This window comes from Liolophura sinensis, chromosome 5 (genome assembly GCF_032854445.1).
Source record: "Liolophura sinensis isolate JHLJ2023 chromosome 5, CUHK_Ljap_v2, whole genome shotgun sequence".
Taxonomy (NCBI): Eukaryota; Metazoa; Mollusca; class Polyplacophora; order Chitonida; family Chitonidae; genus Liolophura; species Liolophura sinensis.
The window spans coordinates 16,923,126-16,944,943 of NC_088299.1; the positions used below are offsets into that span (position 1 = coordinate 16,923,126).

General features: G+C 39.2%; 1 protein-coding gene across 5 annotated transcripts in view; it reads right to left on the reverse strand.

Moving 5' to 3' along the window:
* LOC135465907 (protein MTSS 1-like) overlaps positions 1 to 18,073 on the reverse strand; it is a 56,321-nt gene extending 38,248 nt beyond the window's left edge. For all 5 annotated transcript variants that reach the window (XM_064743285.1, XM_064743289.1, XM_064743288.1 and 2 more), the window contains exons 1-3: positions 17,677 to 18,073; positions 6,005 to 6,066; positions 5,552 to 5,625 (exon numbers count right to left, since the gene is read on the reverse strand). In XM_064743285.1, the coding sequence (XP_064599355.1) occupies positions 5,552 to 5,625; positions 6,005 to 6,066; positions 17,677 to 17,748 (208 nt within the window). In that variant the 5' untranslated portion in view covers positions 17,749 to 18,073. The remainder of the gene's footprint in view (positions 1 to 5,551; positions 5,626 to 6,004; positions 6,067 to 17,676) is intronic.
* Positions 18,074 to 21,818: the final 3,745 nt, after the last annotated feature.

A 21,818-nucleotide genomic window follows, 5' to 3' on the forward strand; every position in this document is an offset into this window, starting at 1 on the left:
GAAATTTGTGCGAAATGGAATGACAATGTTCTTCCAAAGTACATGAAATACATGTACATTAGACAGACACGTGTAAGAGAACGGGTCTGATTTGATCTTCCTGCATAATTTGAGGAGAAAAATGGCAGCTGAACAGTGGAAGTATTACAACTGAGGCACTTCACAATGTGTGTATGTACACTCTTGTAGAAACATGGTGCTCTTGAGAGTTAGCCCTTTTCTCTTTTCATCTACAAATACATGTACATGTGCAAGCCAAGCTTGACCAAAACTCTTTTAACACCATTCACTGACAGATCCTCAGTTTAATGTCCTGTCCGCATACTGCCTTTGAAGTGGGTAGTCACTTTCAGTAGATGAATGCCCATCTGAGCCAACATAGTTGCCATCAAGATGTCAGAACTGACAGCTTGCACAGAGACTGCCTGATAGCATGCTAGTGTCAGAGTTTGCATGTGTTTCTAGTAACCATCCTGCAATAGCTAACATATCCATGTCCTGTGTGTAGTGTACATGTGGGCACTGTATGATTGTGGTTCAGATCAACCTGGTGCAGGTAAACACTTACACAATACCATAATTCTCTAATTGTTGGGACGGAGTGCCGAAAGTAGAAGATTACATTTCTTTATCAGCCTTTCGGAAAAGTGAAGATATGAGTATAATGTGCATTAGATGGTCTAACCATGTGAGAAAAAGAAACTAAATATTCCTGCCACAATTACATGTATACTGACTAAAAACAGCAGACCAGATGTCACAAAAATTAGAAGAAAAAGGGTACATGTGGGCTCCCATTCTAAAGGTATACCATAAGACAGGAAATATCTGCCCAGCCTGCATGGGTTTGTTCCTTACTCTAGACTATGTTAACCTCCATGCTACCATTGCCAAAAGAATTGCCAAAGCAATCAGAACAACAATGACAAGTCAATAATAAAGTCGTCTGAAATTTTATTTAAACAGCACAATTTTACATAAGAACACTTGTCAAACCAGTCTGACAACTCTCTCTCTCGGATCACACGAAACAGATACTGTGCACATTTATACATGCACACATGTATCACCCTTCTGACAAGTCAGTCAACCTTATTCCATGCACATACACACATCAAGGCTAACGTTCACATGTAGTGTCAACAACAATCAGTGTGTGGTAACATCAAGGATCCATCGGTCAGCACAATATGTTTTAGTTTCCTGCTGTAATACAAAATATCATAGTGCGATGAACGCAAATAGTAAAAATGCTAGAACACAACTTTCTCCGCCAGATAAAAAAGGTAGAATTACCAATGTGCAATGTAGATAATAATAGAGTTTGTTTAATTTTGGCTTACAGTTTTAAGATGCTTTTAGCTCTGTTTCAATCATAAAATAAAACTTTGATTCTTTGTTGTGAAACACTTGCATGTCACTACAACCAGAGTGCTGCATCACTAAAGAACATGTAAACGTCACTAGTGGAGACTTGCACTCACACCAGGTCAGTCACCCGTACAATGTTTGGCTCAAGAGAATGAGCATGATAGCACATACAGGTGAGTGAGTTCGTGAGCTTATGTTGAGGTGATTGCTTAGTGGTGTGATTACCTAGGTATCTGGTTAGGTCGACCTGGCACACCTAGATGCTAGAATACCCACACACATTCCATGACAAAGCAGCTAAACATACACCCTTTAGTCTCATTATTGGCATGTGTGTCCCTGATTGCATAAGGGAGTGATAATCAAACATAATGACATGTGCCCTACCTTGTCATCAAGTCTGACGCGCTCAAGCATTACTGCTAATGCGTCTAGGTGCAGGGCTGGTATTTCCTGAGACAAACACTATGTGTTGTGGTTACTAATACACCTGAAGACACTGTATACCCTGAACCTGTTGACAACTACTATTCTGATCGCTCCAGCCGTCTCCACCTGGTTACCCCCAGGCAGTTTATTACGGTTTTACCACCAGATGATGTGAATTAAAAATCGTTTCAGACAGACACGCCATAAACAATAACACATCAAACGCATCGACAAAACAACAGTTTACAGGCACATACAGATGTTCACCCTTCAGCCAAACGCTTGTATACTTTTCAGTTAGACAAATGTGCCATAAAGTCACCGACTAAAAATAGCGTGCATGTAGCCGTCTCTACCCATACATGCATATTTGCAACATAAGAAACAGCTGGACATTTACAGACTAGTACTTCAACCAATAGATCAACAAATCATCTTTTTCCAATTTTGGTTCCGTACCTGAAAACTATAACTGAGGTATTACCAGAGTGTGGAAAACCAAAAGTACAATCATCTTGCTAACACCTTTACATGTACTTGTCCCCTAATGACAGCTATCCGTTACTCCAGTATCTGCAACCAAGCTGACCTTACTGAATGCTTACTGAGCTAAGATCAGAACGTTCCAGACCACAACATACATGTACTAAGCCGACAAACCAACAAAACAAAGCCAGGGCAACGTCCCCCAGAAAACGTCCTGAGGCTGTAACTGAACTACGTTTACATGTAGACATGTAGAGTGTGTAAGCCTTTGTCTGTGTCTGCATGTCAGACTATAAACTCGTCAACACAAGTGCACAGCAGCTACCCATTGTCTTCACAGCAAACTTCAATTAAGCCCGTCCAGGTAACATGATTCTTCACTTAGTGGATCTCAGGTGAGCGTGTCATGATGACAATGACAAGTATGAGTGTTGTGCTGGCATAATCCTGCTCACAGACACACCGACAGACAGACACACCGACAGACACACGGACAGACAGACACACCGACAGATACACCGACAGACACACCGACAGACACAAACAAACACATACGCAACTTGAGCCATGAACATTCTCACCCAGACTAAAAGAGTCTGAAAACATTGTTCTGCCAACAAAACTCTTGCGGGTACATGTATATCCATGCACAAGATTTGACCATTTCTATTTATTCTCTTTAACAACTAAATGTAGAAACAAAACAAGTCCGCTCAGATGTCTAGAGCCAACGTCTTGCTTTAAAAAAGGGAAACAGTCAAAAACACATGAACAATAATTCCCAAACAAAGCCAATCATATCTGACAAAAATTTTCAAAGGTTAAAACAACAAACATGAACATTGGCATTTTACACCAAACAAATTAAAGATGTGGCAAATGATTCTGTTCATGTACACTGACTTTGTCTATTCAGTAGTCATAAAACATAAAATTTTATGTCCATAATCCATGTCTGCATAATATGTAAATCACTAAACTGGGACTGACTTTGCAACACCACCGAGTCCTACGAATAGTTCAGCACTCTGGCTTTCTGGGCATGATGCTCGTGGTTGTAACATTTACCATCTAACACATGTTCTGTGAGCCGTTTTGGATGGATTAATCCCCACAGCCAGTAAACCCGCCCCAGCTGGGCCCAGATCAGAGGTATCCACATGGGCAGGGCCACTATTTATGTAATGACCTGTGCAGAATGCGGAGCTTGTGTTCTGTTCTGCGGGGAGAGAGATGCATCCCAGACATGTCAATCAACTGCACATGGTGCAGATATCAGGGTAGCAGGCAAAAGCAGGCTGTACATCATACATCAGCTACATGAACACATCAGCCACACACCACACATACTACACAGGGGATATCTATCTCCTGATGCTCCAGGGTTACTATGTTGGCTTCAATTTTTGCATTTATGAAAGTACAATGTACAATTGTTTACATGTATACTTGGATGTGTAATCACTCACCCAATTTGACTGTTTTATGTACAGAAACTGTTCAACCATAGGCTCACATCACTGCATGTACATCACTGCATGTACACGTATTTCAGTCAACGTAGAGTGGTCACATGTACATGTATTTCAGCCAATGTAGAGTGGTCACATGTACATGTATTTCAGTCAATGTAGAGTGGTCACACGTACATGTATTTCAGTCAATGTAGAGTGGTCACACGTACATGTATTTCAGTCAATGTAGAGTGGTCACATGTACATGTATTTCAGTCAATGTAGAGTGGTCACATGTACAAGTATTTCAGCCAATGTAGAGTGGTCACATGTACATGTATTTCAGTCAATGTAGAGTGGTCACATGTACATGTATTTCAGCCAATGTAGAGTGGTCACATGTACATGTATTTCAGTCAATGTAGAGTGGTCACATGTACATGTATTTCAGTCAATGTAGAGTGGTCACATGTACAAGTATTTCAGTCAATGTAGAGTGGTCACGCGTACATGTATTTCAGTCAATGTAGAGTGGTCACATGTACATGTATTTCAGTCAATGTAGAGTGGTCACATGTACAAGTATTTCAGTCAATGTAGAGTGGTCACATGTACATGTATTTCAGTCAATGTAGAGTGGTCACATGTACATGTATTTCAGCCAATGTAGAGTGGTCAAACGTACATGTATTTCAGTCAATGTAGAGTGGTCACACGTACAAGTATTTCAGCCAATGTAGAGTGGTCACACGTACAAGTATTTCAGTCAATGTAGAGTGGTCACATGTACAAGTATTTCAGCCAATGTAGAGTGGTCACATGTACATGTATTTCAGTCAATGTAGAGTGGTCACACGTACATGTATTTCAGTCAATGTAGAGTGGTCACACATACAAGTATTTCAGCCAATGTAGAGTGGTCACATGTACATGTATTTCAGTCAAGGTAGAGTGGTCACATGTACATGTATTTCAGTCAATGTAGAGTGGTCACATGTACATGTATTTCAGTCAATGTAGAGTGGTCACATGTACAAGTATTTCAGTCAATGTAGAGTGGTCACATGTACAAGTATTTCAGACAATGTAGAGTGGTCACATGTACATGTATTTCAGTCAATGTAGAGTGGTCACATGTACAAGTATTTCAGTCAATGTAGAGTGGTCACATGTACATGTATTTCAGTCAATGTAGAGTGGTCACATGTAAACGTATTTCAGCCAATGTAGAGTGGTCACATGTACATGTATTTCAGCCAATGTAGAGTGGTCACATGTACAAGTATTTCAGTCAATGTAGAGTGGTCACATGTACATGTATTTCAGTCAATGTAGAGTGGTCACATGTACATGTATTTCAGCCAATGTAGAGTGGTCACATGTACATGTATTTCAGTCAATGTAGAGTGGTCACATGTACATGAATTTCAGTCAATGTAGAGTGGTCACATGTACAAGTATTTCAGTCAATGTAGAGTGGTCACACGTACAAGTATTTCAGTCAATGTAGAGTGGTCACACGTACATGTATTTCAGTCAATGTAGAGTGGTCACATGTACATGTGTTATGAGACGGGCAACACATCATGTGTCAGAATGGAAGCCACAGTTACACACAACTGGCTGAGTCACTGACAATCTGCGTACACTTTTCCTTGCACATTACATGGATATGGGTTTTCCTACAGCGATGCTGCCTATTATGCTGTATTCTAACAGAGCAAAAGCCTATTACAAGTGTTTTGAGTGGTGATGGATTGAACATTCCACAAGCCCACGTGTGCAGCACAAAGAAATCAGTCTGTACTCACCTCTTGTATTTGTGGCCATGTCTGCCACCTTCTGAAATGCTTCTAAAAATGAACTGATGGCCACCAACGTAGTCCTGCAATAAAACAGCAGCAGTGACTTAATGTACAAGTGCAATGCAATGTTACCAGTATTCAACAGGTCTACACAATGGCTGATAGGCAAATCAGTTCTAACCAACGTCAAAACCAAGTCTGACACAATGCAACACTTTAAAATAAGTTAATACCTTCAGCATTATAACAATGTATAAGGAATCCAACTTTTGAAACACAGAACCTAGGTAACAGAATAACAATACAGCTATTATCATTCATGTACAGAGTGTTGGCATAGATGTACCTACATTGTAACGAAGACTTAGCTACTTGTATACCATTCATCACCTGTATGTACATGTGTATTTTTAAACTACACTGTGAACCAGTGTGTGCAAAATGACTTCACCAGCTCACCTTAACGTTGTATGTAGCTTTGTGGCCTTCACTGTAAAATCTTCCCATACTGGTGAACTACTCTGTGAAAAAACAAAGAAAACAAACAACATCCCATCATTAGACGTCATCACATTCAGGAAGGCAAACATTACAAGCACGTATTTACTAAAAACCGATAAAATAAATGAAACATGCATGTACATGTATAAGTTTATGTAAAAGCATGTGTGTCTGTAATTAACAACCTGCATGTATCATTCAACAATCCAAATGGCAGTTACTCGTGTATGAAATTTATAGCAAGATACATTGATAAAAGATCTGCTGACAACTTGGCAGCTTCTCGTTATAATAATAGGGATAACACCTTATCCATTTCTTATCTCACACTGAATGATCCCTTTCAGCTATGATTTCTCCATCCTCATTTCTCCAAAACTAATTTTGATACCCCATCTGTCCCCACCAATCAAAACATTTGATATCAATCAATGTCAAAGCTGTGTACTTGTACACAGAAGTTTATACATGTTTGTGTATTTATGTCACATTTCCATGTGTAGAGCTTTAATACGTGATGTCAGATCAACAAATTATTGGTATTCCTGCAGATGTACAAAAGGTTAATATCCTACACATGTTTGACTACACATCTCTAGCACTGAGACCTATATGTACTTGTAAGTCCTTGTCAACCAAGCCTACCAGGCTCCACAGAGTGTAGACTCCTCAAACCACTTCCGCTGTCATATCCACTATTGCAGTTATTAATTACATTAATATAGCCTGATTCCACTCCACATTTCCCTTCTGCTTGTACATGTACGTGGAGCATGTAGATCAGGTGTCACATCCATGTACAAGCTACATGCATACGGGACCATCAATATGCTGTACTCTGTAATTTCTACATGTCCATGTATGCACACAACTGGTGGTACCCTGTAAATGTATTACTCAGCTAACTTGTTACAGCTTTCTATTAAAGCTTTCACCAGCTGACCTACATGTTTAGCCTTGTTTAAGCACTGCCATCCAATTTTTCAGTCTAAGAATTACAAACAAACAGTGGTAAGTCAGTTGTTATCAGCAGTGGTGTGAGTGTTCACTGAAGGGTTGTATTTTAGGTGAAGAAAGCACACTGGCTGAACAGAGGCCTAACCCAGGACACCTTTACACATGTACATGAATTCTGTACCTGGAGAAAATGCTCAGTCTCCAAACCCAGGGACTGTTTTGAGAGAAAACAGACACTGGAGGACATGACAGATAAACCAAAATAACCATTAAGAGAGTTCTAAAATTACCCCAGGTCAACCCTTTCAACTCTCCCAGCAGACCATGGCAGACAGATTTACCAGTGTCTATACACACACTGTAACTAAGTCTAACATGGCAAGAGCGTATTAATACATGTACAAGAACTAGTACACTTATAGGTACAATTTGTGCTAAGATATTTAAGTACATGTGCTGTACATGTGCACTTCACCGTCTGCATCCCCACTGCAGACGAAACAAATGTACACATAATTCGCATATACAGCAACGTGTACAACTACAGTGTTCATACACATATACACAACATCAATGTACATGTAACTTGTTTTGTTTTCTTTTTTACAACAAACAGTTCTGCAGCTTAGTTCTAGCAGAGTATTTATTTACTTATTTATGTTTTTGAATGCCATACTCTAAACATCTTCACCTACATATATGTGATTGCAGTCAGTTTTATAGATGGGAAAAGCCGAAGTGCCCTTGTTAAACCATTGAGCTTAAAAACAGGTTACTGGCAATCTCTCTCTCTCTCTCTCTCTCCCTCCCTCTCTCGCATGTGACATCTATGAACATCATAATGGTGGAAAGCAAGAAGCCTTAAATAAATGTTTAATTGCACAAACAGCAACATGAACATCACTAACAGCTTACTGTGACCAAACCCAATGAACAGCAAAACCAGGGGAATCCCAAGGTTGGGTTTGAACCTACACCTGCCTAAGAAAATTAAAGGCATCCAAACACCACTCAGCCAAAGCTTGTCGTCCATTCACAGCAGACATTCAGTTTTTTACAAATGATGTGAGTGTACAGGCTGCACTATCAAACTGTACTATAGGTTTCTCTAGGAGCCGACACTTGTTGAACTCCACAAACTGATGTAATAAGGCTCACAAAGTTTATAAACAACACCTCCCAGGCAGGTCCAATTCCCCTCAATCTAAACAACCCAAACATGTCTTTGTATCAAATGTCCCAGCCAAACCCTAATCCCACTTCACCACTGAAAAACAAGTGTCCTTTCCACCACTGCATCTGCAGCTGCTTTATACACTCCAGGGACATCATATAAAACTGCCAGTGGTTTTAATTACTGGGTGTTTACTTACGCTGTTAAAGTACCACAGGAATAGAAACACCAACCATTTTCAAGCTAAACCAACATCCACAATAAGTCCAGGCTACAAAATATCACTGATCTGCTTCAACCCACAACAGAACTTTATGACAAAAGACTCTTTTGTTGTCACATACATGTAGTTACGGGTACATTTAGTCCTTCATTGATCCCTGCACCATTAACTGACACGTTAAATCTTGAATGTACAGAGTGTCATTTGTTCAAGTACATGTACAAGTGTATACAAGCAGCTATAGCTTGACATGCAACAAATTAATGTACATGTACATTATGGATGCCCATTATTCGGTTATGGCCAAATATGTACATGTACAGGTACATGTAATTTATCATCCCTAGACAGAAAACAATGAGCTAATACTTGCATTAACTCTGAGGAGCTTAATACAACTATTGGAAGTTCACATAACTGCTTAAACGTACATGTACATGTTAATGTGCCTTTGTCATCAATTGTTAAGGTTTTTTCTTGACGTTCCAGTACTTATAAAACTGCAATTATATGTATAGCTTGGTGAACTTAGCAACTAACACCTGTTCATAATAATAATGTGAATGGTCACTGTTCAAAGGTCAATTTATGCAATCTTTTTACAACTGTCAGAGTCATTTATGTATGTATTAAAACTGAGCTTTGTAATGCCCCCAAGGTAATAACAATGCCTCAATGTCACAGCCATGTTAAGTCTATGTCATCTGGCAACCATTGGGGGAGACCCCAGGGTAATATATTCATAATGATACTACTATATGCAGCCAGGTCCTATTGTTTAATAACGGTGTGACATTTTCACAGGAATCTGTGATTAGATATGAATGTCAAATCTGACATCTACTAAACCCTTGTCTTATTAACACACTACATATATGCACGTGTGCATGAATATTAAACACGTGACATTTCCTCCTTTCGGTTATTAGACAAAAGGAAGGACCTGTCTGACGATGATAGGGGAACATGGGTCTCCCCATTCAGATTTTACCTGTGTAACCTTTGAAGATGTTAACACAGATTATGTCTGACAAATGTAACAGTTCATCTTTGTAATTTAACATGTATTGTTACTGCCTCGCTTGACACTCAGCAATTAGAGCTCAGAACAAGGAAACAGGACTGGCTGGCACAGTGTCAGTATAATGTGACTGGGTAGGGTGTCATGTCTGGTGTCTTCGGTATGGTATCATGTATTTCAGTGGCAGCAGCACTTTGGCGGCATGGACCCTGTATATATACAGAACACAGCAACTTTGTGTCTAGTCAACACTTTGTGCCAAGCAATGAAAAGCTGCAATGTTCAGCCATTTGATCAGGAGATCTAGTAATGGCGGATTGAAAGTCTCAGAAAACCAACACACCATCTGGTTGAGAAAGTACAAGGGGAGCTTTCAAGCATCAACCAATGACTCACAGCTCACTACAGTGCTGTGTCTAATGGTGTTCTACACTGATACTGGTCTCCTAGGAACTGAAAGAGATCCAAAGCTGAGCACTTGAACATACACACCATGTCCATGTAAACAAATAAGTTGCTGTGTACAGACTTATTTATTATTTGACTGGTGTTTACAGTGTATTTAAGAATATTTCACTTATACAACAGTGGATAGTGGACTATCCCTGCACACTTTCCTCCCACCATAATACTGGCCGCCATCATAAAAGTGAAATATTTTTGTGTATGGCATAAAATACCAAACAAATAAATAAATCAATCAATCCAAAACATTACAGTATACAGGTACAAATGCTTGGCAATAATACTGTTGAAAGCTATTTCCATTATACATGTACATGTATTCATGGTTTCTGTCAACTTTGCCACATATGTACAGTGTATCCTCTGATGCAAGTGTCACACATGTTCTTCCTCACTTCATCCCCTTCTTCACTGTTTTGGGGCCTTCTTCTACATACAGTAAAAAACAGGTATTCCCAAGGCCAAATGTGCCCCAGTAAAGATAATGAGATTTTTAAAGACAGCAAACGAGTTACATATACAGTATTAGAAAGTGGTTCTGGACAGTATCTAAAAGCACTGAAGCAGCCCGATCAATAACTGTACCTTTCTCAGACTTCCTTGTAAAAGATTCATTGGTACAAGGGAATACTTTCAAACACATTTTCTAAACCATAACAATAAAAACTACTTGGTTTAGCATTAGCACAGTTACCACATCAACTTAAGGGACCTCATCTTTTACAGGCTCAGCATTTCTGTTGTTTTCCACAACTGTAATCCAGTACAATCTGTTATAGAGTTAAAGCTCTCTGGAAGATTCTTCCGCCACTGTCACGGCATAATTAGTAACCAACGGAGCATCAACATACATGTTACTTACATATACGTGTATAAAGTGACCGTACACGATATGTCAATCTGTAGAAAGTTGAGTCTTACGAGGCAAGACAAGACTACCATGTGAGCAATAGCAGACAACAACAACAAAACATCACAGACTTTAGGCTTTAGTACATCAGAGACTTCGATACTCAAATCCTACAGAAAAACAAGCCTCTGTCAAATACTTCCTACGTTTGTTCCATATTTATACTGGCACCAGTTGGATTTAATTTTTTCAGCAAATTTTGATCTGTATAAAGCATTTATTATTTCTTGTGAATATGTTGTTTGAGTAGAATGATAACTCATCAGCATTTTGGCATTCATGTCCACTTTAGGCCCTGTGTCCTGGGCATTATCAAATCCCAGGAGCCTGGGGGCATTGACATAGGCAGGCAGCTGATATCATACAGCTGAGGAGGTGAGGCATCAACCAGGCAACTGACAACAACCAAAGCCTGTTCAATCATGTGGCAAAGTCACAGGTCACAGGAGCTACAGTTCAATGATTTGAACTAAATAAAGAATCTGTTCTTTGTTTTTTTTTAACAAATGCACATGTATCATCCTTAACAAGGTTAACATGAAATGACACTACATACAACGTAACCCATCCATGAAGAAACCAGAATTATATGACAAGGTATTCATTGTAAACAGAGAAATATTAGACACTACTTCCTAAGAGAGAGGGGTGGGGCTTGTTCTGTCCAAGGATCCTTTTGGAATCTAATGCTCTAGCATCACCATGTATATTTATTACAAAGCAGCACTGTTGCCTCAACTGCATGGCACATGCATATACTTTACCTACTTAAATAAATGCAGACCCTATTTACAAAACTTCCAACAAGTAATGTTTTAACATCAAATGACTAATACCAATACATCTAACTGCATGTCACGTACATGAAGTATATATAATGTACATACATGTACATGTTTATTGTGAAATGCTGACGCACAAATAACACGGTTTACACTGTATATGTACGTGTACCATTACACAACTGTACCTTTCAGAATTACACGTATAACAATGAGATGCACATGTATATCTAAAATTTACATGTGACATACAATACAGGTCTTGTAATTCTAAAAGGCAGTGCAATCATGTAATGTAATTTAGTCCATGTAGCATAAAAACGACTGCAATCTTGCATTACAACATGCAACTTAAGCACACTGCTTAATGAACTGGTCACATACTCTCATCTATGTGTACCCACTGTTCACAGGTCATGCCAATTCATATGGATGCAGTAATGGTTACAGACTAAAACAACCCTAATGAGGCACCATAACCATCATCTCCCCACTGTTGGAGGGGGGGGGGGGGGGGAGGAGGGCGGTTTGGAGGTGTAATAAAACATCCTGACAGGCATGGGCAAGATGCCAAGGCTAAAATAATAGATGCATTGTTACCATATCTACCAACCAGTGCAGCATGCATGAAGTCCATGTATCATATCCTGCTAATCCACCAGGGAGAGGCAATCTAGTGCACGGCCCATCCGAGAAATGGGCCCCCAGAGATCATGTAGTCCTAGATCTCCTCAACACACATCATGTGTACTCCAAATAGAGTTCCTGGTATACTAAAACAAGATGCTTGGTCCTGAAGATTCATTTCTATCCTTCGTCAAATATCGGTTGTACATGTAGACGTGTTTGTTGTCTTTCATGTACCTAACGGTTTATACTCAACTCTAACCTTCATAAAGAAGAAACCATCGTACCTTCATCAGGTACATGTACATCTGTAGGTACCATTCCAGTCCTAACATAAAGCCTCGTGGACCTGAACCTGACTGAAGGAGGACACTTAACAAGCAGCCAAACTGATGAACAAGATCCAGAAGTATCGCATGTATGGAACAGTTTAATTTATACCACTGAGGTGGAGACGAATGAATCCTTCGGGTGTATGTAATGTGCCTCTTTTTTCGCAGGATGGTCTTCCACGGCTCTTTTATCTAGTGCTGCTTCACTGAGACGACTTACTGAAGGCAATTAAGCCGCCCCGCCCGAGCCATTATACTGACACGGGTTGAGCTGTTGTTGCACCATCCTTTTCATGCTGTACATATATATGTATGTGATGTGTACATATACATGGTGTATATGTATATGTAATAAAAGACAGTGGTCTAACTGAGACAGTTTCTGTCCTTGTACTGGTAGTACACATTGTGCATGCACACCAGTGACAATACCTACAAAACCTACCCACAAAGCACTGTAGAAAGTTGACCAATTACTTGTATTAACAGCCTTATAATCTTTTTAATATAATGAATACATATGTGTGTACATGTACGAGTCCAAGGAAACACAACAAGGTTTTGATGTAATCACACGCACACATAACACATGGATACAACATCGCAAGTTCTCCTCTTCGGCCGTACGTGGGAAGGTCTATCAGCAACCTGCGGATGGTCGTGGCTTTCACCCCAGGCCCTGGCCAGTTTCCTCCCACCATAATGCTGGCTGCCGTCGTATAAGTGAAATATTCTTCAGTACAGCGTAAAACACCAATCAAATAAATAAATAAATAAAATCACAAGTTCAGCTGTTGATTCAAAAACATTGCCCAAAATACACAACAAACGCCCCAAGATAAACTACAGTACATTAGAAAATATTAACACAACAACCTGTGCGTAAATTCTTTAAAAACTTCAACAAATACATGCACATAACATGTTCTTGTTGAACACTGCTGAATATGGTAACTCACATACAAACTTGTCCTACACAATTTACGTGTTGTGTATTGTTTATGAACTATTGTCTCATAAATACAAGACTGCTTTTTAGAGATATTTCAAAATGAATAAATAGTACAATGCTTGATAGTGGACCAGTTTCTATATTTTATACTCAAGTTATAAATCCTTATATTACTGAAAAAAAAAAAAACCAGTACCAGTATCGATCTGAAGAATGAATTGTAAAGGACATGTAGCAATCTAAACATACAATGTATATTCAGTCACTAAAATAATGTTTCCCACAGTTCGGAAACTGAAGCGTAATTTTTTTCTCGATGGCACCCTTAGTGGGCATCTATCAGGCGCAGAAGAGATCTCATGTTCATAGTTTCAGTCATCCAAAAGCCAGTTAATTCTTAAAATTATTAAATCAAACAGAAGTTTAACTTCAAAGAAAAAACTTTTATTCGGGACCCACTCATTTCTGAGAGGACCCACTCGTTTAGCCACCTTTGGGCCCCGGGGACTCACTTCAATGAAAAGCTATCAACACCACTGTAAATATTTTACTGTAATTACTCCTTGTGTGCTGTATGGGTGTGTGTGTGTGTGTGTGTGTGTGTGTGTGTATATATATATATATATATATTGTTGGTCTATGCAGGAACAAAATGGGTGGGTGGGGGAATATCTGCCAATTCACAGTAGTATTACATGCAACTACATGTACCACTGGAAGAGGAGCCTGAAAAGGAGTGTACAAGTATCTGTAGTGTAGACTTGCATAACACCTACTGCGGATACTGTAGGGGCTAACCGCACGTGGGTGTAATTTAAACAGGAAAACCAAGGTGTGTAATGATAAGTCTCTAATGCACCATCTGCTTTTCCAACAGGCTATAGAATATCGAACAGTTTAAATAGTTAACAGGATGCTGACAACATCAAGGCAAACCGAAAGGGGAAATGGGTAGAGGTGTATGTAAGGGTTGAGGGGAAACTGTGGCATCCCAGACAAGCCCAGGAGGAAGACCAACATTAAACTGGATACAGACTGTTACTGAAGATAACACGTGGTCATGCATTATATCCTGCTGTTCAGTCTAAATCTGCCATAAAAGATTAACACTACATGCATTTGAAGTGTCAGAAATTACTTGCCAACATGCCAATCATGCCCTGCACTTCAATTTACTAAATAACTGTATGCAATATTTTAAACCCTATACTTACATGTACATATTGTATGTTAGACTGCACATACTAACATGTAAGTTAACACATCAATGTTAACATAATAGAGCATACTACAACTACATTAACATGATAATCCAGTCCAGTTTCACGAAATGGCATACAACACTTCTTTATCGTACATCTGTTGTACAATATTTTGTATGTCACTATTACTATACCATTGTCCTATATGTGAGATTATCACCACATGCACGACATCTTTGTGAAACTGGCCCCTGAGCTCACCTCCAAATGTTTGCTTTACAGACCCTATGCTTGACCATGAGCTTAGTGACCAAGTGGCACCCAGTTCTACTGATCACAACAAGTGTCCATGTTCAACTTTTACTGCATGCAATTCGCAGGTCTTAAATCAAGCACCTGCATGCGAATTGCATGCAGGTGCTTGATTTAAGACGTAGAAGTTACTGTATGCTCAGAGATTGTTGGGAAAACCCTGTTCAAGTTTACTTGTCAATTACCACACTCACATCTTCAAGTCAACATGGACTTTTGGTCAGTGGTAAGGTTGAGTGAGCAGACTGACAACCTCAGGCTAATAACTAGAGGAGAATCTCTCAAGTTCAGGTGCGCACTGATAGCAACTTGACTGCTGGCTTTGTTTTGATCTGACAATGCCTGCAGGCAATGAAACACTTGGGCATCTAAAAACAAAGTAAACCTTTGACAGTCCTAAGTAAGTGAGCAAGGCAGCTTGGCAATTTTCTACCCACCTGTCAATATATCAGTCCATGAAGGTTTTTCATACTAAACTTTTTATAGGTTTATTGGAAAACCACTCACATCCAGGGATTGATCCAGGCTGTACAGATTACACAGTATGTCTACAGCTATAAAGAACATAATTTTTTAAGGGTGTTATCATCATAATGGCCTGCATTTTGTTTCTCGCTCTTATCATCCCTGCTAACCCTACAGTACAGGAATTTCAATCCTGCTTTGATCTCGGTTATTTTTATCAACTCAGGTCTTTAATTCTACACTATAGAGCTATCTGATTGGTCAATAAAACACAGACCCTTGGTGACAATATACGTATATGTATATGACACACGTCCATGTATGCAACCTTTCTCCAGTAACATCACCGAGACTGTTGGAGTTTCAATCATCCTTTACTTGTGTAAAAACTGTTTGCTAACAAGCTGAATGATCAATGACAGTGTTCAGGAGCTAAACTTAAAGTTTGTAATGAAGTTGACCGTAAATTAATAAATATCTTTCTGTAGGAACTAGCAACAGTGTTTTTAAATTCCACTACTGCTGTTTGAAATGTACTTTAGTGTAAACGTAATTTATGCCATATGCATATTCATATACACGTATGAATGTACTGGATTATAGCACAAACATGTACTGAACATACTGGATTATAGCACATACACGTACATACTGGATTTTAATTTATATGTAATCTTGTTTTCTTTGCACACCTCTTACTCCAACTCGCATAACTCTACTTAACACTGTGTTCTGATTTTCATCTTCTCCACCAATCCTGTCTTTGTCTATTATCTCCTTCGCTGTAATTACATGACATGTGCTAACATGCAGGCTTACCTTCACTCACTGTTTACATGTACCGTCTACCATGTTGGCGTGAGAACAAATTAGTAAATAAGATCATGGATGACGAGAACTACACATTGGATCATTCTTGAAAATTCCTGATATAGTTAAATCATACATGTACCATGCAAATCAAAGTTTCTACAGATTTAATTTGTTTAACCAAATGAATAAAAATATGTCCCTGATCAGCGTACCAGACAAACCCAACAGTCTGCCTACTCTATTATGTAGCGCCCCTTTGAATGTGCATTAAGTCCTCCTACATATGAACACAAAGTAAACAAAGCTGTTGTAACTCGCTCCTTCGTCAACCTGTAATAGGTAATCATAGGTGTGACTAAATCCTGTTGTAACACTCCCAGTTTTGGGGACAATCCAATCCCTTTCTTATATAATAAACATGTTGAATACTTTGAAAATGTAACACCATTTAGTGAGCCTTATCAATAGGCCAGCTTCATGCCAGTACAACCAGATCCACATGTACATATGTTTGTGTTGCCAGTGAACAATAAAAGCGTGTACATGAGGGACATGACTGCTCCTCAATTTACATGCAGTCTTGTGACAGACATGTTGACCTCATTATAGATGTCTAGACTTTGTTACTTAGTACATGTATCTACGTCAGGTGAGGGATCAGCCAACACACCTGGCTTTCCCTTTGTACCTCCACAATGACAGAAAGAAGCAAACAGCACACCAATGTTCACAGCAATTACCTTCTACACACTTCTCCAATGGCCTTTTACTTAAAATCAGTACATACAGGGAATGACTGAACAACTTAATTTTCATGACATGTCCTCAAATTGAAACAATATTGTCTAAACTACTGTAATTTAAAATAGTAAGCTAAAAGTTTCTTTAAAAACATGGACCAGTATTTAATTGTGTTTTCGATTACCTTAGCAGTACATGTAAGTATTATATCATATCTTACCCTTAATACTAGCACTGGATGTTCATGTTGATTCAAATTAGATGTATTCGGTAGTGGTAGTGTTCACTTATGCTACATGTTTAGCAATATGTGGCCCCTGCTCTCCAAGCTAATTTCACAAAGCACTAAAGTAATGATCTGTCAAAATACATAATATTTTGTTCATTCCCCACTTTTCAAGATGAATCGATAATTGAATCCTTTGCTCGTTTAACAGGTTAGTCCATTAATCATGTGGTCCAAATCAATAACTCTATATTTTTTAAAATCTATTATCACCTTTTCCTCTTACTTCGATCAATATTGTGAATAAATCATGATCGGTCATTACATTTGATCACATGGGAAAGCTGTTAGAGCAATTCCGACACGACTGCCCATGCGTGTTGTCACACTGGCCGGCCATGTTGGCAAAACCTCAGGCCTAAACTTACCCTCAAATCGTTCACAATGTGGTTAAACAAGGCACCAAGTGCCGTACAGTCTTTCTCTATATTCCCATCCATTTCTGATTCAACACCTCACTAAATGAAATCCCGATCCAACGGGCAAGAAGTGGGTAAAATTCCAGTAAATACGGTACTTGATCCACAGTAGTAAGTGAAATCCTGCGGGTCGCTCGGTTCTTGCTTTATCTCGCACAAGTCTCAAGAAATCCGTGATCGCAACGTCAGCTCTCTGCTAAACGAACCTCCGATGAAAGCTGACAGACTGAACAGGTAAACCAATTCATCGTGATCGTTCCTTGAGATCAAGATCCGGTGAATTCAAGGAGTAAAACACATATCACTACGAATACATGAATGTTTCGTGCCAACTTTGATTGCGCTCTGCCTTTCTCAACGCCAATGTGTATGGCTCTTGCTCCTGTGAGTCACGTGACAAGGCCAATGGCAGCTGATTGGTCGGTTCGACTTGTAGCTGTCAGGCAGTACGAGAGGGTCTAGACTAAGTCGTTAATCACCTAGCGGTGTGTTTAAATCGGCATATTTAACGAGGTGTTGTTTTTTTGTCGTTAACTGATTTGGATCGCACCTTGTGCCCGGAAAATGAATGCATAAGTAACACCCAGCGAATATTGTTGCGAGATGAAATGGAAAGATAGACGGAGGAATATATATATGTGAACATAAACACATTAATGTGGTAATGCTGGCCTATAACGGGTGTAGGCATATAGGGCCTATATAGGCCTATTTTTGCATAGATCTGCATGAACATACACTGTATAGAAATGTCTATATATTTACACACTGCTATGTTCTCGTGTCCTCAACCCACCCAAATTTTATCTGTACTATGTTTTATTAGGAGGCTGTTTTTTTGAAATGACAAGGATTTTCATATTTGGCATAATGAGTGACTCGTGTCAAGTAGCCCTACATGTTAAAAAAAAGGCTATATGCAGGCCATCATATGGATTATAGGCTGTACATAAAAAAAATCGCCACACTGACATGTATATATATATATATGGATATGCAAATCGATTGTTTTCATTAATAGCCTGTATAGATATAGGCCTATAACCAGCTTTGAAATTTTACACTTCTGTCCTAAATTACGAAAATGCCCTTATAAACATGTAGGTCAGTACCAAGTCTATAATATATATATATATGGATATAACCTAATCATACCAATGATTCTCTGCAGGTCGAATCCAGGCAGTTGTGGCGGTGTGAAAGGATACGAATGCTTTGTATATATATATATATATATATATATATATATATATATATATATATATATATATATATATATATATATATATATATATATATATATATATATATACAGACAGCATGCAGTGGGGACATTCTACTGTTAATCTTATATATGTATATATTAGGCCTAGTACCTGATTTAATATCTCGATTTTTCAAGTTGTATATACATATATATCGTGATGCATTTTCTAACGTTATCCGAATTGGAACTCACTCACCGCGGTACCATCAAATTCAGGCATACTTATCTACTGAGTCATTTCATAGCCGACTGACTATGAGGGGGACGAATTGGATTAAGCTTATACAGAGAGGTTAGAGGAGGGACGGGAGGAGGGAGGGGGGGGAGGGGCGGTGGCTATTAGACCCCCACCCCTGTAGTTGCTGAATGTGATTGTGCGTTGTGGGAATTTACGTGCCAGTCGGTCAGTCTGTGTACTCAAGATAATCCACGCTGTGTAAGTGCAGATTAAACCGATTTTACGTAGAATCTTGGCAGGAAAAGTCAGCCGCTTTATACAAGCATGTCATGAAGTTAAGTCACTGTGACACTTGCATGAATTAAGGCTTCTAATCTTGATCAAGGCAATTTATAACCTAAAGTCACACGAGACTGCTTGCATGCTGCAGTTTATAGGCCTATACATGAACACGCAAATGCCTATGTGACGGAGATAGACCGCAAATGTATCAGCACATCGGGGAATGCATTTCCTGATATGTAAAATTGGCCATTACATATACTCATACAATTTTTGTTCCGCGAAGAGCCCTCGACATAAAGATACACACCCTGCACGTGGCATGAAGTTAAACTATTGCGCCGGTAATAGATTTGCCAAAACAATTCTGTTGTTTCATTCTAGCCTGTCTTTATATCAAGTCGTCGGCCTGTCGTGTATTCAGCGGGTGATTCATAGGTCTTTTTAAGTCTTTACAATTCTTCAAGAAGTTTATTTACTAACTTGATCACTTAAGCATGTGGACTGGAAACACGCGACTTTACCTGGCCATTATTCTGGATACAACGCTATAAATTGGACACCTGGGTCAACAAAATGCTTGAGGTTGCAATGCATGCAGGAAGGCCGTAATGGGGTGTCTAATCTATAAGTCTTTGGGCTGCAGTTTTTCTGCTTACAAAGTAGTTAGATATATATACGTCTCAGCGTGACGTCTTCCTGAACAAGAGCTATTTGATACATTTAAGGTATGCTGACAAAAGAAGAGATAAAAACATTTCAATATGTAACAATCTTTATCGGATTGTTTTCACATAGCTGAATATATCTTCGAACATACACATGTGTAAGCAATTTTGCGTGTGAAGATCGCCAATTGTTTCACTTTTCATTTTCAGTGTCAATGTATATAAATCCCGGAAAACTAAGCCGAGCTTATCGGCATGTTCGAGATCCGATCCCTTGTTCACAAACCCATCAGAAGGCCCTCTCCACCCCCATCCCATCCCGTGTAATCAGGGCCTGAGTTCAGCTGTTTTCTTCCACACCGAAGAAGAAAATTCCAGTATATTCACAGTGATGCAAATGGGCTTATGCCGTGTCCACTCTGACACTGTTGGGGAAATCACAGGGTTTTGCCCATTATAGTCAAGTAACTGCCGATACGGTGACTATACGTAACGGGAGAAAACCTCAGTGTCCGATTCCCACAGGAGGAATGATCTACGACATCAATATCGCTTCCATATATTCCTACATTTCGTTAAAGCTCATCATCAGAACAGTTTAGCCATATAGCCGCCTGCTTCCGATAAAGAGAAATCTTTGCAGTAAACATTACACATTAATTCAGCAACTCCACAGAACAAGGAGAATTCTTTAAATTTTCAATACCTGATTTTTTTGTGTTCTGTTTGTGTTTTGTCAGTTCTTATTGCTGATAAAGGTACCGGTCAGATAAAACCATTAATCACTGTCCAAGAAAATGGTTCTATTTAAAGTTATCTTTTATAATTATTTCGTTACTGCGGTGACATAAACAGTCAAATATATTTAAAACATTTATAATTCCTATGAAGTGCACTTCTTGCACGCCCGGTTTATGTGTTGGATTTTGCCGGCAATAATTGCACTGTGGTAATTTGATTGATAGAGTGAATGATTGAATGATTGACTGATTATTTGATTGTTTGAATGGGCAATTATAAAAGACAGGTTTGGTGACTGAGATTTTGGAAGAGCCAAAGTATGCGCAGGCCACAAAAACGGTTTATTGGTTTGACATACATCCATCAAACATCCACTTCACCAATTGCCATAGGCTATTATGAGGCCATCCCTGTGGGAAATGCATGGCTGCTGTCTTCATGGTTACTTCGCGATCTTCGCATATAGGCTGCACGTGACATGACATTTCAACCCCAGTACTCGATGTTTACCATCCTTCGATCTTCTGTAGTATCATTACCGGTTTCCGGTCAACAAGCACAAAAGGTCAAGGTCAGATATTCTCTTGTAATCAAATGACGGGGAAATTTCCATTGATTCCGTTTGACTCGCACCTCGGCTTGTCGTTTGTGTTTTATTCCCTTGGTGTTTCATATGCTCAGCATATTAATTCCCTGGACATTTTGGCGAATGGTGCTAGGTGTTCAGACCAATTCAGCTACAAACACTTCTGTGTGCTCTCAATAAAGGCACCGTGTCGTTACTCCAGAACAATTCTTGAATCATTCAAATTGCTCACTTCTTAACTTAGTCCCACGTCGATCGTTGCTCAGCTTTTAGAATGAGAGCTGGGATACCGCTAGACGACACGGTGTATAAATCCACTGTCATGCAATTCACCCGAATGTCACAGGACAAACAGGGATTTACCATGTT